At 35.6% G+C, this 27960-nt stretch overlaps 1 protein-coding gene across 1 annotated transcript in view; it reads left to right on the forward strand.

Annotated features, from left to right (window-relative positions):
* The first annotated feature begins 2667 nt into the window (after nucleotides 1-2667).
* Nucleotides 2668-27960, forward strand: part of WDR36 (WD repeat domain 36) — a 37462-nt gene continuing 12169 nt past the window's right edge. Inside the window, exons 1-16 of the mRNA XM_059916874.1 lie at nucleotides 2668-2919; nucleotides 4187-4214; nucleotides 5848-5948; nucleotides 7402-7519; nucleotides 9349-9481; nucleotides 10970-11024; nucleotides 12017-12149; nucleotides 13011-13186; nucleotides 13509-13629; nucleotides 14136-14201; nucleotides 15173-15259; nucleotides 16470-16615; nucleotides 21377-21491; nucleotides 21995-22160; nucleotides 22954-23062; nucleotides 25063-25142. Of these exons, the coding sequence (XP_059772857.1) occupies nucleotides 2758-2919; nucleotides 4187-4214; nucleotides 5848-5948; nucleotides 7402-7519; nucleotides 9349-9481; nucleotides 10970-11024; nucleotides 12017-12149; nucleotides 13011-13186; nucleotides 13509-13629; nucleotides 14136-14201; nucleotides 15173-15259; nucleotides 16470-16615; nucleotides 21377-21491; nucleotides 21995-22160; nucleotides 22954-23062; nucleotides 25063-25142 (1796 nt within the window). The 5' untranslated portion in view covers nucleotides 2668-2757. The remainder of the gene's footprint in view (nucleotides 2920-4186; nucleotides 4215-5847; nucleotides 5949-7401; nucleotides 7520-9348; nucleotides 9482-10969; nucleotides 11025-12016; nucleotides 12150-13010; nucleotides 13187-13508; nucleotides 13630-14135; nucleotides 14202-15172; nucleotides 15260-16469; nucleotides 16616-21376; nucleotides 21492-21994; nucleotides 22161-22953; nucleotides 23063-25062; nucleotides 25143-27960) is intronic.

Below are 27960 nucleotides of genomic sequence, written 5' to 3' on the forward strand. Positions count from 1 at the left end.
CAAATTTAGTGTCCTAAAACAGCAATTAACATTTATTATGTTAAACAGTTAAGACTCAGGAATTCAGGAGTGGCTTAAGAGAGTGATTCTGGCTTAGAGTCTTTCATGAAGTTGTAGTCAAGATGTCTGCATGGGGCTTCCCTGGTGGCGCAGTGGTTGAGAACCTGCCTGCCAATGCAGGGGACACGGGTTTGAGCCCTGGTCTAGGAAGATCCCACATGCTGCGGAGCAACTAGGCCCGTGAGCCACAACTACTGAGCCTGCGCGTCTGGAGCCTGTGCTCTGCAACAACAGAGGCCGCGATAGTGAGAGGCCCGCGCACCGCCATGAAGAGTGGCCCCCACTTGCCGCAACTAGAGAAAGTCCTCGCACAGAAACGAAGACCCAACACAGCCAAAAATAAATAAATAAATAAATTTAATTAATTAATTAAAAAAAAAGATGTCTGCATGGCTGCAGTCATCTGAAGGCTTTACTGGGGCTGGAGAATATGCTTTCAAGATGCTTTACTCACATGTCTAGCAAGGTAGTGCTGGTGGCTGGCAGGAGGCCCTCAGTTCCTCGTCATGTGAAACACTCCATAGGACTGCTTGAGTATCTTCCCAATATGGCTGTTGAGTTTCTACAGAGCAAATGACCCAAGAAGGAGCAAGTCAAAAGCTTCAATGTTTTTTATGACCTAGCCCTGTTACAGGTCAACCCTATTCAGTGTGAGACGGGACTACACAAGGGCGTGAATACCAGGAGGTAAGAGTCATTGAGGGCATCTTGGAGGCTGGTAATCACAATACCAGTAACAAAAAAGAAATGGTCTTTATTATATAAACTAATCAGAAAAAGTCACATTTAACCCTTTTTTAAAAGTTAGATATGACAACATGACATAGCTATACTTTTAATTTACCTGAATATTCTGAAGTCCCAATGCATTGAATCAAATTGAAAATGATCATTTGCCAATGATCGACTACATCCATCACATGGCTTGCAGGATCTTAGTTCCCCTACCAGGGATTGAACTCGGGCCCCCTGCAGTGGAAGCCTGGAATCCTAACCACTGGACCGCCAGGGAATTCCCTACCTTTTCTTTTATTCTAACTTGGGACTACCATCCTTAGGGGCATCTCTAAGTAAAAAGAGCAATAGCTAGGTCCTTCTCTCCCACCACACATTCAAACACTTTGCTGGCAGCTGAATAGCAAGAAACTCAGGGAGGCAACTGATGGGGAGAAATGTACTCTGACCAACTGCTAAAACTGGAAAACTCACAATCAGCCCATAACATGGCCCTTTAAAAGATCACAGCAAAACAGCTAACATGCATGTCTACTGCTACCATATGACTAGATCTTCCATGACAGTTCTAATTTTTAAACTTTTGTCTCATTGTCCAGATGTAGGTCAAAGAACATAAATCTACTTGTCAGATAGGCCTACATTCAAATTGCTACACTACCATTAATTAAGTGACCCTGGACAAGTTAGGTAATCTCTGGGAACCTCAGGTTTCTTATCTAATGCGAACACACACCCATCATGTGGCCCATCATGTGATCCTGAAAATCAGATTGCTGAATGATTTCTCCCACCCTCCAGCTGCCCCTCAGTGATCTCTCCTTATTCTTTTCTAAACCTTGTGCTAGTCTGGATTTTGGCACTAAATAATCTTGGAACTGGACAAATCATTTAATCCCAATGAACCAATTTCCTCATTTGTAAAACAATATAATTTTTGCCCTAAACACCTCACAGTCTTAAATTGAGGATTATATTAAGATAATGGGTGTTATCAAAGGCTTTGTGAACTGTAAAGTCCTGAACAGGAAACTTTTTCAATTTTCTCCCCAAACTGCCAATATAGACAAAAGTCTTTGTGATTATAAAAATAATATGTGCATTATACAAAATTTAGAAAACTCTTAATGTTTATCTAGTAATTAAAACCATTTGTACATATTTCCATGACTCACAGGTAAAAATTAATAATCCATTAATATTCCAATTTATATTTTACTTTAAACAAACTCAGTAAAAAAGCAAACAAAAATATTTTTATTATGGGAAATTTTGATTTTAAAGGGAAGCATAAGGACAGTATTATGAACTCTCACGTACTCATTCCCCAGATTAAATAATTACCAATCTTATGTCATCTAAACCATGCACCTCATTCCCAATTATTTTGAAAACAAATCCCCAGATACATAATTTCATCCATAAATACATATCTCCAAAAGATAAGGACATTTAAAAACATAATCACAATACTACTACCACATATTTAAACAACAATAATGTCTTAATATAATCAAATATCCACTCAGTGTTCAAATTTTCTTGACAGTCTCATCGTTTCACACGCTTTCAAAATCACACGTTTAACCTGACTCCATCTGAGTTAAGACTTCGGTTTCCCCTTCACCCTCCTGGCCCTCGTGCTTACTTCCCCAGTCTTTCCCCTCCCCTAAGGTCCCGCTGAAAAGTGACTCGATTGTCTTCCAGGCCCAGGAGAGCTGGGAGCACCGTTAAACTGCTGAAGACTGTGGACGGCGGAACTGAAGTCGCGCCTCCCCTTCGAGCTCCGGAGGGAGCTCTTTTTCAAATGCACTGAGCACTGTCTCCGCTCACGCGATTGGCACCGGGGACCGGAAGCGCTTGGGAACCCGGCAAAGGATTGTGCCACGAGACCCGCAGACGGGCCTGGGTGCGCGGTTTCCACCGGGACTAGAGCCCAGAGGAAACCGTACCGCGGCAGCAATGGAGCGGGGCGCAGGAGAGCGCACTGCCAGCGCCCTTTTCGCTGGGTTCCGGGCTTTGGGGCTTTTCAGCAACGACATTCCACACGTGGTGCGGTTCAGTGCGCTGAAGCGCCGATTCTATGTGACGACGTGCGTGGGGAAAAGCTTCCACACCTATGACGTGAGTGACTTCTTTCTCCCGCTTCCCGGGAATCACCCTCCCCGGCCCCCAACTCTGTCTGTGGCAATCCCGCTCTCCTCCCTCACCTACCAAGGGCTTTCGCCACCGCATTACATCCATGTGTTGATTTAGCCCTTGAAGTCTGCTTGGGAAGAGTTTCGGAGGCAGTCTGTCTAGGGGGAGGTATTAGAGAACATTTCAGTTCAATAGCAATGTATTTGCTCAGTAAATATTTGTTGAAGTTCTCTTGAAGATGTAAATGTGATTAAGAAAAGTCCTGGGCGTCCCCACCTTCTTAATTAGAAAGACTTGCAAACTATTTTATTGTGTAATTCATGACAAGAGCTAGGTTAGAAATGCAGGCTGAAAAACATTGGGATAACTGGAGGGGGTGAGATTAATTATGATGTAGGTGACAGTCCACATTTGATAGCAAGCTAGTTTTCCTAAACTTCCCCTGAGTAGCTTTCTCAAAGTTACATAGCTGGATCAGTAACCATAAATTGGGGTCCACAAACTGCAGCCTGCAAGCCAGTTCTGCCAACAGTTTATTTTTGTATGACCCATGACGTTTTTATTTATTTATTTTTCTGTGTATGTTTGTGTTTATTCTAATATAGCATAATCTCCAAGTAAAATTTGCATAGTGGTAGGATGTAGTATAATCATATTTTGACGTGGGATGGAGACATCCATCTACTCTTGATTAAGAAACAGATTATTTAATTCATCTTCAAGGGCTCTTTCAGTCTTACACATCTCTAGGGTTTGAATTTCTCCTTATACCCCTCTGAGCTCTGTGCTTCTGAGATGAATGGTTTTGATGTTTTTAAATGATTGGTAAATAATCCAAAGAAGAATAATATTTCATGGCATATGAAAATTTTGAAAATTGTAGTCTATATCCATAAGTCAAATTTATTGGAATACAGGCATGCACATTTGTTTTTGTGTCGTATATGGCTGCTTTCATGGTACATTATCAGTTGAGTAATTGCAACAAAGACCACATAGCATGCAAAGCGTTAAAATATTTACTACATGACCCATATAGAAAACTATATGTGACACCTACCCTTCCATCACTGATGAAATAGTAGAAAATATAAGCTAATAATGAAAATTAGGGTCCGTAAGTGTCTTTTTAAGGAAGGACAGAATAGCAAATTTATGTATGAGGTTAGATCTTAATCTTCAAGTGTTAGATTATTATAGTTGTTTTTGTTAGTAAAAATTTAATCATTTCTTTTTTTTTTTTTTAAGACAGGTTCAGAAACTTAGTCTGGTTGCAGTAAGTAAGTATAGACTTTATCCTGAATTTGTGCATGTTTAATATCTTTTAAAATTTTTTATAATTTTGACATAATTTAAGACTTGCAGAACAAGGACTCCAGCATGTATTTATAGTAAACTTACATAACAACAACAACAACAAAAAGTCCAGGACAGGATTGTGGGTTGCCTTCAGTTGTCATGTCCCTTTGGTCTTATTTAATCTAGGCTAATTCATCAGACTTTCTTTGTGTTTTACAACATTGATTTTTCGAAGAGTATAGGCTAGTTCTTTTTTAGAATATTCTTCAATTTGAGTTTTTCTGATGCTTCCTTATGATTAGATTCAGGTTATGCAGTATGGCAAGAATAACAGAAATGATGCTGAATTCTCAATGAACCATATCAGGAGGCACATGCTATTGGTTAGTCTTACTCCTGGCAGTGAATACTTTGATCATTTGGTTAAGGTGACATTTATCAGGCAGCTCCATTTTAAAGTTTTACCCTTTGTAACTAATAAATGAAATAAGTGGTAAGATACATTGAGACCACGTAAGTATCCTTTTACTCTCCAAAGTTTCAACTACTGCTAGTTTTATCATTTAGTGATGATTCTTGCCTGGATCAGTTATTAGTAGGATGATTATCAGAGTGATTTTCTGATTCTATCATTCTATTGTAAGAAAGAGTTTTCCCTTTTTCCGCATTTTGATATTTTTTTCCAATGGAAGGAATTTTTTTTTTTTTTTGTAAACTCTTTAATAGAATAAAGAGCTTGTCAGGGCTGAGAGATTCTAGTTTCACCATCAAATATGATCTTTGTAAGAGAAACAGAGCTATAAGGAATCCAGTGTACATGTCTGATAAACTTATATTTTTAAAATTATAGAAGGCAGTAGAAGGGCATAAAAGCTAAGTCATACTAAAGCAAATGGTAAACCAATAAAAATAGTATTTTGGAAATGAAATCCCAAAGCAGAATATCAGCATGAAAGATACTTAAAAAAATTCTCTATATTTTAACCCTCCTGCCCCCAAAATAGGAAATAAAAAGAAAAGGCCAGTGTGACCATGGTAGTGAGAGAGGAATCAAGAAGTCCTATCATAAGAAATAGCTAGAGGTGATAGGCATATTTACCTTGGAGAAGACTGAATGGAAACCATACTCACTTGAAAGGTCAGCATGTAGAATATCATATGGAGTTTTTATTAGGTTACTCTAAAGGGTAGAGTTAGAGTTCTAGGTTTTGATTTACTTTTAAAATTTTCCTGCAGTTATTAGGAACTTGATGTTCCTGAAGGCATTCACATGAAGGCTAGATGACCATATGCCAGAGTGTTGTGTATTTAGTGAGGATTTTTTTTTCCCCAAATAACCTCGAAAGCTTCTTCTCATTTCTTTAGGATTATGTTTTTATGTCTGCAAATACCAGACACTAATTCTCTTAGGGAAGGTCAAGGTGATGTCATATTTTTAGTGTGATAGTTATTATTAGATGTCTAAAATAACACTGAAGTCTAAATTTTATACTCTGATTCTTATACATACATATTTTTAAATTATAGTCAGGAAAAATGTTATACATATACTTGAGGTTTCTAGTTGTTCCAAGATCTTAAAAATCCTTTCTTCTTATATTTCATTTTTCCTAGGTAACTCCCTTCCACAGGATATCTGCTGTATGGCAGCTGATGGGAGGCTAGTCTTTGCTGCTTATGGGAATGTTTTCTCTGCATTTGCCCGTAATAAAGAGGTTTGTATCACTGAACTATTTTAATTTGTTTGTCTTTTGCAGTCAGTAGTTGATTGTCATGGTAGTGGAGGGAACTTTAATGTTGTTTTCTTCATCTGGGACACTCTGGACGTTTTTTTTTTTTTAATGTATATTCACTTTTCTGGAGGAAGAGAAAGTTGATTTCATCAAATTCTCAAAATTAGTTAAAACTGGTGCTTTAGTTCAGTTTTCTTTGCCAAGGATCAATGTTAGAATTATTTGGGCAGCTCGTACAACATTTCTGTGTCCACCCAGGTCCCGTCTCTGTAGTTTTCTACTTTGCTTATTTGGTTGGGGTAGGATTTAGTTAAGAGTATTTTGAAAGTGTTTTCCTAAGAGATTCGTATTTGCACTACTGCTTTATGTGGATTGACTTTTTCATTATGAACAACACAGCCCATGACTCATTTTCTAAGAACCAAGTGCTTGTTGCCAATATAGAGAAAACTAGATTCTCTGTTTTCTCTACTAAGGAAGGATCTTTTCTTGTCTTAATCTACTCATTCATTTCTAAGTTTGTCCTGGAACAACTGACTTGAGAGGCGACCTGGCTCTAGTGGTCCAGAATGAAAAGGGAAAGTGGCCATGGGGATGCCTAGATAGCCAAGTGATAGAATCACTGTGCTTCTCAAAGTTTAACTTGGACCGATGATGTTTGTTCCCAGTGTTTTCTATCATCACTACCTATGGCAGAGGAAGGCAACTTACCTGTAAAGCTCTTTAATGGGAGTTTTTTTGATTTTTAGAGAGTCAGGAAAAATGTCCATTTTTTTTTGCAAAATATTGCAGTTTGTAGTTTTCCCTGGGAGATAAACATAGAAAGTAGGGGAAGAAAGGTATCAGAGACTATCAACTGCAGGAAGCGGTTACCATCCCTAGGGCCAAAGGGACAAGGAGAAGAAATAGTGTTTCTGGAGCCTGGTGGGAACTGAAACCATGGGGGAAGGGGCTGTAGTTATTGAGGATGCAGCTGCTACTGTAAAGGGTAAGGGTGTCTATGTCAAGACAGAAAGCTATATGGAAGGAGTATCCTATATCTCTCTCCCTTGTCTCATGTGGAAGCCAGCTGGTGATGGCTGTAGAGGTCAGCCTTCTAGAACATACCACTTTTCTAGGATGCATGAAGTTGCGCTGATTGGATGGGGTGAGGGACCCAGTTGTGTGCATGCTTCCTAAGCTTGGTTGAGAAGCTGAGCCTCAGAGATCTCATTTCTGTGTTCCTAGCTCATGTTTCCTTATTGGACTGGCTGGGGGAGCACGTAAAAATGCCTGATTCCTTGCTATTTGTTAATCTAACCTTGGGTAATCAAAAGTTGGACCACATTTCTTAACATGAGCATCTTCAGGATTAGCATGTTTTTTGGTTAATATGAATAATAATACATGATGAATGAATAATAATATGAAATTCTTTTGAACTTTGACATTGTAGGTAGTACATACCTTTAAGGGTCATAAGGCAGAAATCCATCTTTTGCAACCCTTTGGGGATCACATTATCTCTGTTGATACTGACAGTATTCTTATTATTTGGCACATATATTCAGAAGGTAAGAACCAATTTATTGCTTTATCTTGGGGTAGTATGTGTGTAGCTAAAATTAAGTATCTATGTCAGCATAACTTCTATACCAGAGGAGTAAAGCAGTAAAAAAATTTTTAAGAATCTTTAACACGTGTAAGGAAAAAGGTTCTAAGTAAAAAATGGGTAAGTATCAATAATTTTAGTCAGCTAGTTGAGCTAACTGTTTATAACCTGTTTAATGTGTTTTTCTGAACTAATACTAGTTTAGTATTAGTATAGCAGTTCTCCAAGTTTAATGACATGTTATATTATTTTCTGTGTGGGGTGAATTTTGGTGTATGTTCACACCTCAGTAATACTTGGTTTGTATTTTCAACTTTCAGTAAGTGAAAGTATAATAGTAAACTTGAAGATCCAGTAATCTGAAGGAAAATATACATCCTTTTTCTAAGAGTATGAGTCAGTGTCCTTTAACTGTGATATTCTTAAATAGTGTCACTGAGCTATGTATATAGGACATGTTATCTTCAAAGATTAGGAACTTATCACCAGAATATCCCCAGCTTTCTTCATGTTAAAGACTGTGGGGTCTGTCATGAATTAAAGCTTTTAAGTTTTTTAATCTGTTATATTTTTAGCTTTTGTTACCTCTTGATTAACTCATTTTTTGATGTAGTGTGTTTATTTTTAGTAAAAAATCCTAGAGAGATTGCCCTCCTGGGAGTCATTCCATGTTCTTGTTCAGATTAGTCACTGTTTGTTTTGTCTTTGCTCAGATGGAGGGAACAGAATTCCAAAAGTAGTACCTGTGCAGGTGGATGTTAAAAGGCCTTTTATAAAATTAGAGAACCTGATTCTTAGAGTTCAGTAGGCTGTCTTTCTGTTGATCCTTATGTCCAGCTTTTTGTTGCTGTTGCTGCAGCACAGTGTCTTCAGGGAGCTGTTTGTAGTGATCTTAAGTAAAACTGTTAGTTACAAACAGAGGCAAGAATCTTTTAAAATAGTATTTAAGTAAAATTTGTGTAATTCTCACCTGTTAATCTATTCTCCTTAAACTGGGGTACACATACGCCTGGGAGTGTGTAGCAGCCAGATAGTATGTGAAACTAAAGATTAAGAGAAATGTACCTTCTCTGATACTCAAATTTATTAGGAAATTTAGTGAAAAATTGTTTTCATCGTGGATGAACTATGAAGTAGAAAAGAAGAGTCACACATAGGAATTTTAAACATACGTGGCATTTCAAAAAATGTTTTGATCTTGCAGCAAGAGACAACTGGCTGTGCCGTTTTCTACTCCACAGGGCTATAAGTTCTTTTCCTCTCCTCTGCTAGAGGTTCTCCTGTGGAAATGTGAGAAGCACTGCTCCTTTCACTGAAGTTTGCCTCTGACTTTTTACATGTTTGAGGAGCCAGTCAAGCTCTCTAGATACTTGGTCTTTCACTCTCCCTAGAATAGCTCAGCTCAGTGCATGCACTTCACTTGGAACGTTTGCTGCCTCTTGATCAAATTATAAAAATACTAAGTCTGATCCCTAGCGTCATTGTTTTTTTTTTGAACCCTTGTTTTCATTCCTGTAAACCAATTTGGCAGTGAGTGAAATTTTAAATAGTATTGATATTAGAACTTTTAGAAAATTCTTGACAGTCAAAGTTAAATTTGCACGTTGACCCTCATCACATTTGTTTAATTTCTCACGGAATATTTATAGGTTAGCATATGTCTTTGATTTATATTAGTACATAAATCTTTGATATGGTAGATTTTAAGTGCTAAATATATGGGTATATGAAAAATATTGTAAACTATTTTATTAAAAAATTACATATTGTTTATAACTTTTACTTTCGTAGAAGAATACCTGCAGTTGTCTTTTGATAAATCAGTATTTAAAATTTCTGCAATTTTGCATCCGAGTACCTACTTGAATAAAATACTTCTTGGCAGTGAACAAGGAAGCCTCCAGTTGTGGAATGTAAAATCCAAGTAAGCAAAATATTTAGAACATAAGTGATTCCTACCTAATCCTCATCTACTACTCCCTGATGCATACTTAAGTCTCTCAATTCTCTTTGCCTTTATATGTTTATTTGGAGGGCTTTCAGTAAATATACCTGTTTTTGGAGTTATTACTCGGCATCACATATGTGAAAGCTCGGATATGGTCTTGGAAAATGGTAGGCAGCTTCATAAATCCTCGTTGAAAAGTATATACTAACGGCCTTAGTCACTGTAAAGAATTCATAAAGCTGTAAAGAAGGCTCTAGTACACAGGATCAGAAGATAATTGTGAGATTGTCACTGGGCAGCTTTTAGTTCTCAGTAAACTAAGAGGTAAGATGGCAAAGCAAATCAGTGCTAATTTAGTGCTAGCATTTAGGAATGGTTTTCAGGGTAAAAGTACATTGATCGTCAACCACAGACATGACGGATATCTACTATAATATTATTGGTATAGCTAGGGGGCTAGATAAATTATTTTGAATACCTCTGCCTGTTATTTGAATGTTTATCCAGAGAAAAAAGTGGCAGCTCACTTTTCTTTGTATAGCATTAAAAGGGCAAACAAACATATTTGACCATCCAAATTGTTCTTTCCAAAGCCCTTATAAATTCTAAAAGGGAAATAAGATTTTCAGAGGTTTAATGTTTATCCTAGTTCTAATTCAGTGTTTCTGTTCAGTTTAATAAATATCATTGACTGCCTACTCTGCACTAGGCTGAGGGATAATGACTGAAATATTCTGTGCCCTAAGGTTATCTCTTTAGGTTCTTTATGTGATGTTTATACTCTTTATTGTACATTAAGTATCCCTTGGATAATCATTGAGTGATCTAATCTATGCCCACTTAAAAAATTTAACATATGCTTAAATATTTTGTCATTATAACAATTTCGTATATCTCTGCTCTGTGGATTCTTTATCATTTATGGCTTGATTCTGAAATTTAGAGCAGCGTCACTATTGTCGTATAACAGTCATGTAACATACAAGGAGTATTGTAATTATAATATATTCCCTTTTGTGATATGTTTCTAGGAACATGTTTCAGTGAAAAATGAGATCTGCCAATATTCTAAGATTTTATTTTAAATTGTATCTGTCATATAACATGGTTACTCGTATTCTTTTTCTCTCTATTTAATTTCTTAAAGATGTTGCATAGTAGAGTAGTTCTTAGCAGCTTAGGATCTGGAATTGGTCTCTCTGGGCTCTGTCAATTTTAGCCATGGGATCTTAGCTTGATTTTTTCACATAATTAAGTTTCTTAGTTTCTTTATCTGGAAAATGGCCATATCTACCTCATGGAATTGTTTTGAGTATTAAATGTTAATATATGTACTTAGAATAGTGTGGGGCAGAGTAAGAACTTAATAAATATTACCTGTTATTATTTCATTGTTTAATATGCAGTTGATTTTGTTTTTCTCCCCCCCAAAAAATAGCTTTCAACTATTTTTTCTTGTTGTAGTAAACTTCTATATACATTTGCGGGATGGAAAGTTGGAGTGACAGCACTTCAGCAGGTTAGTATCTTTCTGTTAAGTCAGAGAAGAAATGAAGCTCATAGTAGCATCTTTCATTTTCAGGGGCCAACCATATTTTTGGACCTACGACAAAATAATATATGGACTAGTATATCTTTACAAATATTACCCCAAAAACATAGTGTTCTGGAAATGTAATTGAAAACAACGCCTTTGTCGATAAACGTTTGTGGAAACCTTTTTGCCTGGAATTAGGCTCTAAATCTGTGGTTGCTATGGAACCATGTTTACCAATCATTTTCTAAGCATGTAGTCCAGTGCCTTGTAAAGAGTGGAGATGAGTTTTTCAGTGAAGCAAGGGAGATTGTAGGTCATTCAGAGAAATTTGTCAGAATGTTGAGATTTGTAGCTTGAGATAATTGGGGCCCAAATCTTAATAATTCATTAAATGCTTGACTCTTCCAGAAGTAACTGCTTTTTATTTTTATGAGTCTATAGGACATGTATGAATGAATGACTGTATGTCTGCAGAGAATCTTATATCTATTTTGGGCACATATACAGCCATGTACCCTTGTCTTTCTAAATATCAGTTGCTTATACCTGCCCAGTTTATATACATTCCTTTATTCTCTCACACTACCATCAGCCTTACTCTGCTTTTACCTGCCCAGAAGACCCCAAAGGTATCAGATGATTAGGTCCTTTGAGGGCAAGACATCATACTTGTTTTAGTATACCCAGCTTCTACACAGGGTCTCAACGCACAATAGTTACTTGATGGCAAATTAATAACATGTTTAGCCTGATTCCATTTTGTAATGGTATTGGACATTGATCTTGTGTGCTAAAATAAAGAAATTTATGGAGTCTGTATATAAGACCATTTATAAAATGAAGATTATAATCATAGACTATTAGATTAGATATTCCACTATTTCTTTTGATAACACGTAAGTAATGATGTAATCATCAGTATTATTAAAGCTATTTGATTAAGAAAATAAAAAGTTGAGTAATTTAATTTTCAGGCACCAGCTGTGGATGTTGTTGCTGTTGGTCTTATATCGGGTCAGATTATCATTCACAACATTAAGTTTGATGAAACATTAATGAAGTTCCGTCAAGACTGGGGACCTATTACTTCAATTTCATTTCGCACAGGTAACTCTTAACTTTTTTTTTTTTTAATTTATTTTTGGCTGCGGTGGGTCTTCATTGTTGTGCAGGGGCTTTCTCTGGTTGCGGCGAATGGGTGCGAGGGCTTCTCATTGCGGTGGCTTCTCTTATTGCTGAGCACGGGCTCTAGGCTCATGGGCTCAGTAGTTGTGGTGCATGGACTTAGTTGCTGTGCGGCATGTGGGATCTTCCCAGACCAGGGCTCAAACCTGTGTCCCCTGCATTGGCAGGTATACCACTGCGCCACCAGGGAAGTCTTTAATTTGTTTACTGATGAAAATTAAGAACACTTAAAATGCATTAGTTTGAAGCTCATAGAAATTTTCTTAATATTTTCTTATAATTTAATCTAATAGAAATGAATGAAATACTGGAATATAAAGAGCCAGGGCTTCCCTGGTGGCGCAGTGGTTGAGAGTCTGCCTACCAATGCAGGGGACACGGGTTCGAGCCCTGGTCTGGGAAGATCCCACATGCCGCGGAGCAACTGGGCCCGTGAGCCACAACTACTGAGCCTGAGCGTCTGGAGCCTGTGCTCCGCAACAAGAGAGGCCGCGATAGTGAGAGGCCCGTGCACCGCGATGAAGAGTGGCCCCCACTCGCCGCAACTGGAGAAAGCCCTCACACAGAAACGAAGACCCAACACAGCCAAAAATAAAAATAATAAATAAATAATAAATTAAAAAATTAAAAAAAAAAAAGAGCCAAAGAAATATTGATAGATTATTGGTGTATAGTCCTTTTTTTAACTTTATATTTATGGATTAAAAGGATAGAGAGAGAAATTCTTAAGTTTAATTGTTTTATGTTGCATGTTTTTCTTTATGTATTCTATTTTAACAACAGATGGTCATCCAGTAATGGCAGCTGGAAGCCCATGTGGCCATATTGGACTCTGGGATCTAGAAGACAAAAAGTTAATCAATCAAATGAGAAATGCGCATTCTACAGCAATTGCCGGACTGACATTTCTCCATAGAGAGCCACTTCTTGTCACAAATGGTGCTGACAATGCTCTCAGGGTACTATGATTCTTATTATCTTTCTTGGCTCATGTGTCCTACCCTTTGGGTTATTATAAGCCTGCTGTACTGTATCAGCCTGGAACCTAGCAGATGAAGGGAATATGGGATAAGATATTGATACAGATGAAATGGAACGCATAGCAGGTTACATGATTTTAGCGAAGTGAGAGAGTTACAGCTTAGCTTTTACCCAGCCCCCACTCCAGGGTCAGTGGTCTGCACACACTACCCAGTGCCCCATTTGTATAGGAGATGATTTGACTGCTTGCAGATCACTTAAAACATTGTGGAGGAACCTCACTTTTTTGTTTCTTGGCAGATATGGATATTTGATGGTCCCACAGGTGAAGGCCGGCTTTTGAGATTCAGAATGGGACATAGTGCTCCTCTTACCAAAATAAGATATTATGGACAAAACGGACAACAAATTCTTAGCGCAAGTGAGTTTCTGCTTTGTGCATTAATTTATTTCAGCAAGTAATGAGAGCAGAGTGTTTAATATTTATTAGGTATTTAATATTTATTTGGTATTTACACATTTTTAGATTCAAATGTCCCTTTGAGTGACTTGGAAATCTGGGTAAAATGAGGTGATTGTTTTTGAATACTTCAGGGAACACTGTAGCTGATATTACTTTTATTTGGCGTGTCATTCTATTTACTAATCCTCGGAGACAGAAAGGGCATATTCCAGAAATGTGGCCCTTGCCTATACAAATAATCTACTGGCAATTATTAGCACCTCATTTTATCCTTTGTTCTTACTAAATGGAATTCTGTGTGCAGTTGAATATGATAAATTAGGTAGTTGCAGTCAGCTCGCCTTTTAAAAGTGCTGCAAACTAACTTCAAGCTTTTTGTAGAATCTAATTTTATAAGAGCTGTGATTTAAATGGTCCATTGTTTCAGTGAAGCTTGATTAGGCATTTTCTCTGTATATCAACAGGTCAGGATGGAACTCTTCAGTCATTTTCCACAATACATGAAAAATTTAACAAGAGCTTGGGACATGGTACGTCATTTGCAAGATGGAAAAACCTGTTGGTCACACACACAAAAAATCATTTCAGGATTCTGTGAGATAATCAGAGGAGGTTTCATTGATAATTTCCTCTTTCTTCAGATGAAATAAAAATCCTGTGTATGAAAGAGTAGTAGTAAGATACTTAAGATCGATGTTGCTATAGAAGTGATTGAGGTGCTACTGTAAGGTTATTGAAGAGTTAGATATCTTAGGTGGTAAAAAACATCGTAAGTGGTAAAAACATACTGCTACCACCAAAAAGACACTGATGATCTAACTTGAGCCATCAGCAGACTATAAAATTTTAAAGATGGAAGGAAGCTTAGAGAAAGCATCAAAGTAAGAAGCATCCCATCTTTTTGCAAAAAGGGCTCTTTTATTCTGTATCTCTTCCCATGGTTTCTGTTATTTGAATGAGTTTGTTTATTAAACAAAAATGTTCAGTTTTATTTATAATTACTCTTCTTTGCAAGCTAATATCCTGGCTATTCATGCATGTATGTACTGCCAGATGAATTTCAGGATCGTTTTTAAATCAATATCCAAAATAATTCTTCTTAGAATCAAATTGGAAAGATTTGATATTTTTAAGAATCGTCACATCTAGGAATATGATATATCCTCATTCAAGTTGTCTTTAATGTTCCTCAGTGAAGTTTTTTTAGTTTTCCTCCTATTGGTCCTACATATTTAAGATTATTCAGTGGTGTTTTATATACTTTAATATAATTTGCTAATATTTATTTTTTTGCTAATATTGTGACTGCAGTCTGTTCATTTATATTTCTGTCATTGTTAATACTACTGATAATAGTGGCAATAGCATCATCTTTATTTTGCACCTGACTTAAATGGGAATATCTTGAAGTTTATAGTTATATGACAATGAATAGCTTTTTTTATATACATTTTTCATTAAGAAGGATTCATAACTATATTCCCTTCTCCCCTAACCCCAGGATTAATAAATAAAAAGAGAGTCAAACGTAAAGGACTTCAGAATGCCATGTCAGTGAGACTTCCACCCATCACAAAGTTTGCAGCTGGTAAGAAACTTCATACTGTGTTTCGAGTTCTGCTCTGTCATTTATTTCCTCCTATGTATTTCTTTATTTCCTCCATTTTAGTAAATGTTTTTACAAATATTAATAAGCATCCAGAGGGTAACTCAAATATATTTCTTTATTTCTCCCATTTTAATAAATGTTTCAGCAAATATTAATAAGAATCCAGGATGCATCCCAAGGGCATGCTAGTCTTGTGTGAAGACTGAAAATGAGTTATTTATAATTTGAACTTGTTATCTAATAATTTTAGGCTTTGTTCTCTGTAAGCTATTAATAAACAATATTTGCTATTTCATTTTGTAGCTCTTCTATTTATTCTGTTATATGCCTGGTATGAGAAAGTCACTAATGTAAAAAGGTGAGAACTGAGAACATAGAGCTCTGGCTAATTTAATAAAGATCTGAACACACCGAGGTCTTAGTATACTGTGTCATTTGAGCAGGGCATCATTTGAAGAAGTGATTTTAAGAAAAATGTAGATAGGTGATAAGATTGTTGAGCGAAAACTATCATAGAAATAATTGTATAGGCACCATTTCCATTTCAAGGTTATTTATAACAACCTGATGACTGGTAATTTTTTTTTTTTTTAACTTTAACCCCCCTCCTGTTTATTTTCTATCTTAGAGCCTGAGTGGTCTTTCTAAAAGATCTGAATCATGTCATTCATATACTTAAAAATCTTTCATTGCTCCTTATCAACTTTTGGGTGCAACCTCCTCTCCTTCACATGGCTTTCAAGACCCTTGGTAATGTGACCTAGTGGCCTTGTCCTCCTCCCACCCCACTCAAGAAAATACTTCACTTACTTGCTGTGCTTAATTTGTACAAGTTACTCTTGGGCCTGTGTGTGTGTCTCAACCCCTCTCTGCTCTAGCACCCCCCCACCCCGATTAATTTCTACTTGTTTTACTTCTTTCAAGGAGCCATTTATTATTCTCCCCAGATCTCTTAGTAAACTCTTCCTGAGTGCTCTTACAAGACACCATCTTACTTTATTGTAATTTCTTCTAATCAGAATCTCTTGTTAGATTGGAAGCTCATTGCTCTCAGGAATTACCTGTTTACCATCCTGTCCCTAGTGCCTAATTACAACATAGAATATTAAATGCTTAATAAATAAAATACGTGAATGAATGAGTGAGGGAATGAAAAGCAATTTGATTTATGATTTTAATTATGTTTTAGAGGAAGCTCGTGAAAGTGACTGGGATGGTATCATTGCTTGCCATCAAGGTAAGCTATCTTGCTCAACCTGGAACTATCAAAGATCTACAATAGGTGCTTACTTTCTCAAGCCAAAAGAGCTGAAGAAAGATGACATAACTGCAACAGTAAGTGAACTTGTTTTTAAGGACATTTTCTCCTGTAAAACTGTCTTGTGGTTATCTTATTATACTCAAGTTTATTAATGATAATATTCATTGAAAGAACAAAGAACATAGTTTAACATTTTGAAATTTTTCCCTAATAGTGTTAACTTTTCCAGCTTGGAGAGAATTATTTTAAGTTAAGTTTTGCTTAATTAGATGTTGTATATTGGTTATTTTAATTTTCTGATTAATATAGGATTACTCAGGATACACTTTTGAGGGGGATTTCAGCATTTATCAATATACTTTCATACCTGAATTATGTTGAGTATATAGTACTATATTCAATGAATGTGAATCTTAAGGTTTCTTCCTTCCTTTTCTTTCTTTCAATGTAGGAGTAAGATTCAGCTAAATCTTTTTTTTTTTTTTTTTTTCAGCTAAATCTTTAATGAGTTAAAGATGTAGAAGTTATTTAAAATCCTTCATTTCTTATATTTGTCTGATTGAGTACTGTCTAAGCCTTTTTTAAATATGGTTTTTAAATGCCACTGTTAACTTATAACTTTTTACTGCTCTATTAAAATTTTATTTTGTTTTCTTTTGATAATAATGTACGTCTTCTGTTGGGTTCAGGTTTTAAGGTGTAAAGAAATGATGTCAAATTTGGTTTGCAGAATTGTTGCCTCTGCTTTTTCAAAAAAAGTTTTACCGATATATAATTCACATACCATAAAATTCAGTCATTTAAAGTGTACAATTTAATGGGTTTTAGTGTATTCATAGAGTTGTGCAGTTATCACCAAAATCTAATCCATCTAATTTTAGAGCATTCTAATCACCTCAGAAAGAAACCATGTACCCACTAGCAGTAAGCCCCATCCTCTCACTTTTCCCCTTCGCCATCTCCCCAACCTAGGCAACCACAACCTACTTTCTATCTATAGATTTGCCTATTCTGGCCATTTCACACAGATAGAATCATACAATATATGATCTCTGTGACTGGCTTCTTTCAGTTAGCATTTTTAAGGTTAATGTTTTTAAGGTTCATCCATGTTGTAGCATGTATCAATACTTTATTCCTTTTATTTCTGAATAATATTTCATTTTCAACTTTTGAAATTTTGTTTAGCCATTGATAGTTGATGGACATTTGTGTTGTTTCTAGTTTTTGACTATTATAAATAATGCTTCTGTGGACATCAGTGCACAAGTTTTTGTGTGGACATATGTTTTTGTTTCTCTGTATTTATATCTAGGAGTGGAATTGTTAGGTTGTAATGTAACTCTAACGTTTTTGAGGAACTGCCAACCTGTTTTCCAGAGTGGCTGCACAAGTTTATATTCCCACCAGCAATGTATAAGGGTTCCAATTTCTGTATGTTCTAGCCAACACTTGTGCTTATCTGTTCTTTTGATTATTGCTGTCCTAGTGTGTATGAAGTAGTATATCACTGTGGTTTCTGATTTGCATTTCCCCAATGACTTAACAATGTTGAGCATCTTTTCATGTGTTTATTGGCCATTTCTACGTCTTTGGAGAAATGTCTATTCAAATTCTTTGCCATTGTTTAATGGGGTTATTTATCTTTTTCCTCTTGAGTTGAAATAGCTCTTTATATATTCTGGATACAGGTCCCTTCTCACATATGTCATTTGCAAATATTTTCTCCCATTCTGTGGGTTGTCATTTCCTTTTCATGTTGGTGTCATTTCAGCGTAAAGGGTTTTAATTTTGAAGTCCAACCTTTTTTTTTTTTTGCTTGTGGTTTTTTGAAAAATATTGCCTAACTCAAGGCCATGAAAAATTTACTCATGTGATTACATCTGAGAGTTTCATAATGTTAGCTCTTAAATTTAGATATGTAATCCTTTTTGAGTTAATTTTTGTGTATCATGTCGTGTAGGCATCCAAGTTCATCATTTGCCCAAAACACTGTTCTTTCCCCATTGAATGGCCTGGGTACCCTTGCCAAAAATTGTTTGACATGAATGTGAGGGTTTTTTTCTGGATTCTCAGTTTTCTTTAATTGTTCTATATGTCTATTTTTATGCCAGTACCACACTGTCTTGATTATGGTACCTTTCTAGTAAGTTTTTTAAAATCAGGATGATTGAATCTTACAAGTTCTTTTTTCAAGATTGCTTTCGCTATTCTGGTCTATTGCATTTCCATATGAATTTTAGGATCAGCTTGTCAATTTTTGCAAAGAAGGCAGTTAGGATTTTGATAGGGATCTTGTTGATTCCACACCTCAGTTTGAGGAGTGTTAACCATCGTAATATTACTTCTGATCCATAAACATGGGATGTCTTTCCATTTAATTAGATTTTTAATTTCTTTTAGCAGTGTTTTGTAGTTGTCAGTATACAAACCTCATATTTCTTTGGGTAATTTTTCCTAGAATTGTATTCTTTTCAATACTGTTATAAATAGAATTCTTTCCTTAATTTCATTTCAGATTGTTCACTGCTAATGTATGGAAATATAATAGATTTTTGCACATTGATCTTGTATCTTACAACCTTGCTGAACTTATCTATTAGCTCTATTAGTTTGTTAGATGCCTCTGCTTTTGAAAATGCATATTTAAAGTATAACCACATTTGATCCTATTTTGTACAAATTTTTTTTGTCAGTATGTATGCTCTGTTCTCCATAGTATAAAAATCCACTCTTAAGCTTTTATCTCTAAGCCATAGAGAGTCTAAAACTTCTTAAGTTTACCTGCAAAGTTTTGAGTAGCTATTGTAATAGTAGTGGTAATAATAATTACAGCTAACATTTTTTGTGTGCTTACTTTGTTCTAGGCTCTCTGCCTAGCACATATCAATATTATTTTATATTATTTTCACAACAGTCCGATGATATGGAGTATTGTTAGCCTCTTTTTATAGGCAATAAAACTGAGGCTGAGGCTTACTATAATGAGTAATATGCCTGAGATCAGTAAAACTAGTAAATGGAAGAGCTGGGATTTGAACCTAGGACCACTCCTTCTAGAACCTATGTTCTTAACTCATAGCCTATAATGATCACTCGTAGAACATTGTGTGTGTGTGTGTGTGTGTGTGTGTGTGTATACACACATACATGCACACAATGATACTTATCTGGTGCTGGGTTGGAGTCAGCTATCTGGAACAAAGCCAGTAGTCAATAAGTAGTAAACCAGTAAGTATTTATCAGAGAACCCATGTACTAGGGTACAGTTTGTCAATCAAAGGTAACCTTCTTAGCTTATTCATTTTTGCTTTGCTTGTGCTGTCTTCAACAATAGGTTAGAATGAATAAATAAATAAATAAATAAAAGGAGACTTCCAGAAGCAGTCCCATTAACAACAATAAATCCTATTAAAATAAATGCAAGTTCCAGAAAGTACAGCAGTCCCCCCTTATCCATGGTTTCACTTTCCATGGTTTCAGTTATCTGCAGTCAACTTTGATCTGAAAATATTAAATAGAAAATTCCAGAAATACACAATTTATAAGTTTTAAATTGCATGCCATCTGAGTAGCACTGTCCCCCTCTGTCATGAATCATCTTTTTATCTAATGTGTCCATGCTCTATACACTACCTGCCCATTAGTACAGGAAAAAACGTAGTATATATAGGGTTTGGTGCTATCCACTGTTTCAGGCATCCACTGGGGGTCTTGGAACATATTCCCTGCAGATAAGGGGGACTACTGTATAGCAGGGCCATCAGGGGCCATTACTTGTAGGTTATAGCCTAGTATCTTTACTAGTTCCTGAGAGCATAAATATATAATATAGCATAAACATTTATGAGTTGTTCAAAATAGGTAAAATTATGTTAGTGTTCTATTTGGGAAGATAGAATGCTTTATAAAGTTAGTCCATAATTTCCTGTCTAAAACTTTTTTTAACTAATAAGCTATAATTGTCTAGAAAAATATAGATGTAAGTGGAGCATACTTCTGTGGATGCTGTGTAAATATATCTTGACTCAGTGGTGTATCATTCTTATGCTGCTTTGCACAGTTAAATATCCTCTGTTGAATATTTTCTTTTAGGTCTTAGAAGTCATCTGTTTCTTTAGGCATAAATTCAACAGTCTTTTGAATTAACTCTTGGGTGGGTGACATCTGACTGATGCACAGTGGCAATGAAGCATTTCTCTGGGCATGACCCACCACATAGCCAGTCTCATGTTTTTAACAAAAAAAAAGACATCTTTTTAATATAATATTGCTACTTTAAGTATTAAAATATGAGTTTATTTTACAGAAACTGCTTATAAAGTAAATGTTTTCCATGCAGTATCTCATGTATTTCCTTCCTAATATGTTATAATTAAAATATTTTGGGCTTTTTCATTGGACGTCCCAACTGATATGGTTTCAGTTTTATATCCGCTATAAAACCAATTACAAAAGTAAGGTAATGAGAAATTAGGCAATGGAATGCTTTGACTTTAGTACTGTTGTGAATAAATTAAAAATTGAAGACCAGTTGATATACCATTCTCCTGAGTAAATTTCAATTGAGTTAACTTTGGTTATGTTTTGCTGTCTTGGAAGTATGGATTTCTCCATACTTCTTAGAGAATGGAGATAGAATCAAACAGATATTTCTAATACACCCAAATATAATTACATTATGTTTAAGAAAATTAACGAAGCAATTCATTTATCATTCTTTTTTTAAAAATGAGATAATTAGTAGATTAAAAAAAATATTTTGGAAACCATAAAGTACAATAAAAATGTTAGCTATTTTCTGTGTCATTTGTGTTAATTTTTTTTCCCTTAAGGCAGTGGATATAACTTCTTGTGGAAACTTTGCTGTGATTGGTCTCTCATCAGGAACTGTAGATGTATATAACATGCAGTCGGGTATACACCGAGGAAGTTTTGGCAAGGATCAAGGTATTGAATTTTTTTTTCTTTTTCTTATTTTTTAAAAAAGTAATATAGATAAAGGCTAATAACTGTCGCTGGCATTTATTAAATTCTTGAGTGCCAGTCATTTTGCTAAAGTTGTATATGGGTTATCATCAGCTGTCTGTGGCAGATACTGCCATTATATCTATTTGAAACACCATGTTGAAATAAAGAGAATGAAGTCATAGTTGTATTAGGGGAAAGTGGATATTATAGAAATTAAAGGTTCTTTCTTTTCTTCTCCTTGCATTAAGCAGAAAATCTTAACTATTTTTTGAAACCTTCATGGCATCAACCTGATGGATTTTGTTATCACTCAAGTGGTATAATAATCTCTCTGTTCCCTAAAATGCATATTAATTTAAAGATTTTAGGGGCATTAAATAGTGGGAACTTAGATATTTAAATAAAGGAATCACTCTTTGTGTAGTGTTCAGAGAGTCAGTTGCAATTCTTATTTCTTTTTTCTTTTAACATATGCTTTAAAGCCCATAAAGGATCTGTTAGAGGTGTTGCAGTGGATGGATTAAACCAGTTGACAATTACAACTGGTAGTGAAGGAGTACTCAAGTTCTGGAACTTTAAAAACAAAGTTTTAATTCATTCTGTGAGCCTTGATTCATCTCCAAATATGATGCTGCTACATAGAGACAGGTAAAGTTTTTCTTTTAATGATAATGGACTTTCTTCTTGATGTTTTTAGTTCTTAATTTAAGTACAGTAGACCTTTGAACAACACAGGTTTGAACTGTGCAGGTGCACTTACACACCACTTTCTTTCACTAAATACTCACTGTAGCACTACATGATCCACGGTTGGTTGAGTCCACAGATGTAGAACCATGGACATGGAGGGCCAACTGTAAAGTTAATATCATCTTTTTTTAAAAAATTTATTTTTGGCTGCATTGGGTCTTCGTTGCTGCACACAGGCTTTTTCTAGTTGTGGCGAGCTGGGGCTACTCTTCGTTGCAGTGCGTGGGCTTCTCATTGCGGTGGCTTCTTTTGTTGCGGAACATGGGCTCTAGACACGTGGGCATCAGTAGTTGTGGCTTGCGGGCTCTAGAGTGCAGGCTCAGTAGTTGTGGTGCACGGGCTTAGTTGCTCCGTGGCATGTGGGATCTTTCCAGACCAGGGATCGAACCCGTGTCCCCTGCATTGGCAGGCGGATTCATAACTACTGTGCCACCAGGGAAGTCCCCCAGCTGTAAAGTTATATGCAGATTTTTGTCTGCAGAGGGGTGGCACCCTAACCCTCATGTAAAGTGGTCAACTATAGGTAATTTTACCAAGTGGGAAAAACCAGACTTTTCATAGAAAAGAACAGCATTTTGCTTAATTTCCCCCAAAGGTATACTTGATTAACAAAATTTAAATGACTGTGAGATTTTAGTTCAAGGGTGTTTTTTTTGTTTGTTCATTAAAACTGTTGCATTTATCTTGCTAGTGGCATTCTGGGACTCGCCTTGGACGACTTCTCCATTAGTGTTTTCGACATAGAAACTAGGAAGATTGTCAGAGAGTTTTCTGGACACCAAGGCCAAATAAATGACATGGTAAAACAAACTTTATATGTTTAAATAAAACTTGATTCATTTCTATTTCTGTTTAGGTTTAAAAAGTTCAAATAATTGAAACTTATCTTTTAATAGCATTAAACTCATCATATGAGGAGATGTTCAAAATAAATAATTAGGAGACTAATTTTCAAAAAAGAGATTTTTAAGGAAAATTTAGAATTAAAAGAAGTTTAATATTTCTCAGGAAGTTAATGCCATTAAAGTATAAATCCCAGAGTTCATTTTTTTCTTTTTAAACAAGGCCAGAATATACTTTGGAGAGTGAATCATTGAAACATAAGTGTATCATTTTTGACTTAATATTAAACTAAGCTGAGAGAACTCATTTCTGTTTTTCTACATTCATAATGAATTAATAGGAGACCTGGAATATCTGATTCTTGGTTCATTCTAGTTTAGTGTTATTTCTACAGTTTATATATCTTAATTTCAAAAGAGTTTAATTAATAAAAATGTGTTTTAGCTTACTATTATGTTCTTATAGTGAGAAATATGGTAATAAGTACTATAGTTTAAAAAGTGTAAGTTGAAGACTTTGCATCAATTGCAGATACCTTTATTTACTTGAAACAGAAAAAATAAAATAAAATCCTACTTAGTGACACTCCCAACAGCTACTTTTACTTATCAGTTCTCACACCAAAAATCTGAATTTGCAGTGTTTACCCCCATTTCCTTAAAAATCAGGGGTGGGGGGGTTAATGGTCAGGAAATTGTGTTATTCTGCAGATAAGAGATTGGCAGAACTGCCCATCAGCAGAATTTGTTGTGACAGCATCTATAGAAATGGGGGTGGGAGTGGAGTAATTTTGATGAAATTGCATTTTTGAAAACATCTGTCAATGCCATCTTGCTCTTCCTATTTCTTTCCTTTTCAAACTTTACTTTCGAGTTATACGTCTGGAGTTTCCCCTAGTCACTAATAAATTACTCCTGTTCCATTAAATCTGTGAGCATTTATAACATGACTTCACCTATCAAAGTCATTTTCCCATACTTTATTATCTGCACTATCCTTCTGTAAATTGAGTTCTCTGCACCTTAAGGTTTGAGTTTCCACAGTATCATCGTAGCCCCATGACCAAGTTGGAGTTCACTTATCCCACTATTATTTGCTAATATGGATGGTCATAATCCCTGTGGTGTGTTTACACTCCTGGATGAACAATCTACTACCATTATAAACCTTAAAGTTTTTCCTTTTGGGTCTTCTTTTACATTTGACTTGGTTTAAAGTTCATGTGCTGCAGGCAGAGAGCTATTATTTTTCTATTTTTATCTACAGAGAAGATATAACTTCTTCATGGTAGCATAAGTAGTTTATTATTTAAATTTATTTTGAAAATCTGATTATTGTGGTTTTAATTTATACTTTGGAAATAAAACATCATTAAGGAAGAAAAGACTTTTAACTGAATCTATAAGTACAAGCAGAAGGACTTCTTTAGTAACTTCACTATATTAAGAGAATTTGCATTCTTCAAAATCATCCTTAGAAAGCCATTCTAATATATAGATGCTTTTCAAGGAAATGTAGCTTTTGTTGCTTTCACAGATACTTTATAATTGAAATTAGGCTCACAAAATATTTCTAATAGAATGTTCTCAGAACAGCAGTTTTATGTTAAAAACAATTAGTAGTCATACAGTTTGTTAACTGTCTATGAATATAGGAGATTATGGAGTAGAAATTGAAAATTGGGTGAAACTATTCATTTTTAAAACTTTTTATAATTCATGTAAAAGCTTAGTCCTTAGCTGTATCCAAATCAGTGGTATATAAGATGGTATTTTATGTAATAAGATGTAAATTTTATACTTCAAACATTTTTTAATGAAGCATGCATTATCTTTTCATTTCTTGTATTCTTTAAGCTGTTAAATATACAGACACAAACATACATACAGAAATACATACATATACACACACATATATATTTATGTATGCATTCTTTTTTTTTTTTTTTAATTTAAAGGCTTTCAGTCCTGATGGTCGTTGGTTAATAAGTGCTTCAATGGATTGCTCTATTAGAACTTGGGACCTTCCATCTGGGTGGTGAGTTTTTAAATCTCTAACCTTATCAGAGGTTTTCTCAGTCGTTGTCATTACATGTGACTTTTACCTGTTGTTAATGGATTATGTACTTTTTGAATGTGAATATATCTGGGAATTTTTCTAACCTGACTATATTTTATCCTTGGAGTGTTTTTGATCTCAAACAGCAGAGATTAGTGCCATAAAAGATAATAGGAAAATCCAATCTCTTAGGTTCTCTATTCCTGCAAAATTGAGATAAAGAAGTGAGTTGCATAAACCTTAAGAAAGCACATTTGGCCTTTTTGATACTCCAAAGTAGAGATCATACTTCAGGACGACAAACTTCTGTTTTGAGTATTTTTTTGTTTTTGTTGTTGTTGTTGATATTGAATTTAGTTAAGAGATCAGAACACTTTGCTTTGTGTGTATTATATATTTTCTGTCTTGAACGTAATTCTTGAAAAAAGACATTTAGATACCTTAAGGTAATGAAAATGTGTGTCTTAAGATTTGGGTAAAACCCAGCAGTGTTCAGAAATCTGCCATAGATTGAAACTTGCCACTAAAACAGCACTTGAAGAAAAAACATTAATTCTGTTCAGTAATTTGAGAGAGTACTTTGTTGTTAAAAATTATGTAGGAATAGATACAATTTGAAATCATATCACTTAACATAGAATTGCTTAGATTGAGTTTGAAAGGCGTGATGGGAAAAGGAACATACCATAAGGAAAGAGATACGTGAGAAAGATGAGAAGGAAGCTAGTACTTTTCCATCTTTCGAAATATTCCTAAACTAAGTTTTGTCCAATTCTACTCTTCTTCTTTCTCAGGAATTAGATAAGCTCATACCTGAAAGCAATTTGACCTTTAGAAAGGAAAAACCCTGATGTACTTACTTCCCTTTAAGTTTGATATAGGAATGAGGCAGAGCTGTCTATACAGCATACATACTGGATTTGGAAATATGCACAGCAAGAGTGTCACTAATGGGTCCAACTCTAATAACTAGGGAGTTTGGTCCACAGGTGTGTCTCTTTTGTACTTAAAATAGAGTAAAGCAAAATATAATTAGTTGACTGTGTCCTTCAGCTTCAAAATGTTCACCTCAAGTTGGTACTTTCTTAATTAAAAAAAAAAAAAACACAACTTTTTTCTAAAGGTACCATTAGAAATATTGATTAGTCTTTTGCTTCTTGGACTTTTGCTTCTATCTAAAAGTGAACATTATAAGTTGAATTACTTTACAGTAGGAAAGTTGTACAGAAAATAGAGTTGACACAATGCCCTTTTCGTTTTCCTTTTTAGTAGTTTAAGTTCACGTTAGATGGGAGAGACAGGTTAATGTTCAGTAGTACTACATTGGCAAAATATTTTTTTAAAGTGGTAAGGTTTTTTGGGAATGGAAGAATTAGGATCTGAAAGTAGCGTTCAAAGCCACCAGTCTTTGACTCAGCATTAGCCTTTTTTGCTGAATTTCTTATTTTAGTAAAAAGATGAACAGATTTAAATCTATAGATTTTCAACTCTGGTATCTTATTTTTCGGTGAACACAGGCGATTTTAAGTGAATACAGAGGCATTAAGCTGGGAGAAACACCAGAGCAAGAAGTGAGTCACATAGGGATTGTTAAAAGAAAATATACTGATTGGACCAAAGTATATTTTTAATAAAGAAAAAACTACTTTTTTGGTTAAGATTTGAAGTGGAGCAAATGAGAAAGGTTGAAAAGCAGTATCATACAACTGCTGCTGCGTAACTGCAGCCAAGCTAACATTTACCATGAGCTGCTAGGCACTTTATATGCTTTTATTTTTCATCTTTCCTCATATCCTATTAGGTATAGGTACTGTTTTTTAGTCCTCTTTTACAAATGAGGAAATGGAGGCTCAGAGAGAAGTTAAGTGATTTGCCCAAGGCGACATAGTTTGTTAATGAGATTTTGCTGTAATAAGCATAGGGGAAAGACATTCCCCAAAAGTTGTGATATCAGCCTTGCTTGGGTTGTGTCATATGTTCTAAGGATGATTTGGTTTTCTTGATGTAGAAGATAATAAGGAAGGAAGGATCAGTATTTCATCATACAACCATAGGTAACTGTTGGGTTTTTTTGTTTTTGTTTTAATATTTATTTTTTTATTTTGGCTGTGCTGGGTCATAGTTGCGGCACAAGGGATCTTCACTGAGGCATGTGGACTTTTTAGTTGCGGCATGCGGACTCTTAGTTGCAGCATGCATGCAGGATCTAGTTCCCCAACCAGGGGTCGAACCCAGGCCCCCTGCATTGGGAGCGCAGTGTCTTACCCACTGGACCACCAGGGAAGTCCTCTGTTGGGTTTTTTGATTTCCCCCATTTTTTTTAAACATAATTAGTATGGCAACCTTTGGAGAGTCCTAGTTTTTTCTTCAGTAAGCAGTTTTATCATTTACATAACATGTTAAATATGTAGAGAATGAATATACTCATTGCAAAGGCTAAAAAGTGATACGTATGAGTAAACCTTTGGTGTGTGTGGTAACATACAGATGTATCCATCAGGAATTGTGCCTATCTAAAACAAATTGCAGGGACTTCCTTGGTGGCGCAGTGATTAAGAGTCCACCTGCCAATGCAGGGGACACGGGTTTGAGCCCTGGTCCAGGAAGATCCCACATGCCGCGGAGCAGCTAAGCACATGCACCACAACTGCTGAGGCTGTGCTGTGGAGCCCGCGAGCCACAACTACTGGCTCACGCCCCACAGCTACTGAAGCCCGTGTGCCTAGAGCCCATGCTCCACAACAGGAGAAGCCACAGCAATGAGAAGCCTGCGCACCGCAACTAGAGAAAGCCTGCA

The sequence above is a fragment of the Balaenoptera ricei genome, chromosome 3 (genome assembly GCF_028023285.1).
Source record: "Balaenoptera ricei isolate mBalRic1 chromosome 3, mBalRic1.hap2, whole genome shotgun sequence".
In the NCBI taxonomy this organism is placed as follows: Eukaryota; Metazoa; Chordata; class Mammalia; order Artiodactyla; family Balaenopteridae; genus Balaenoptera; species Balaenoptera ricei.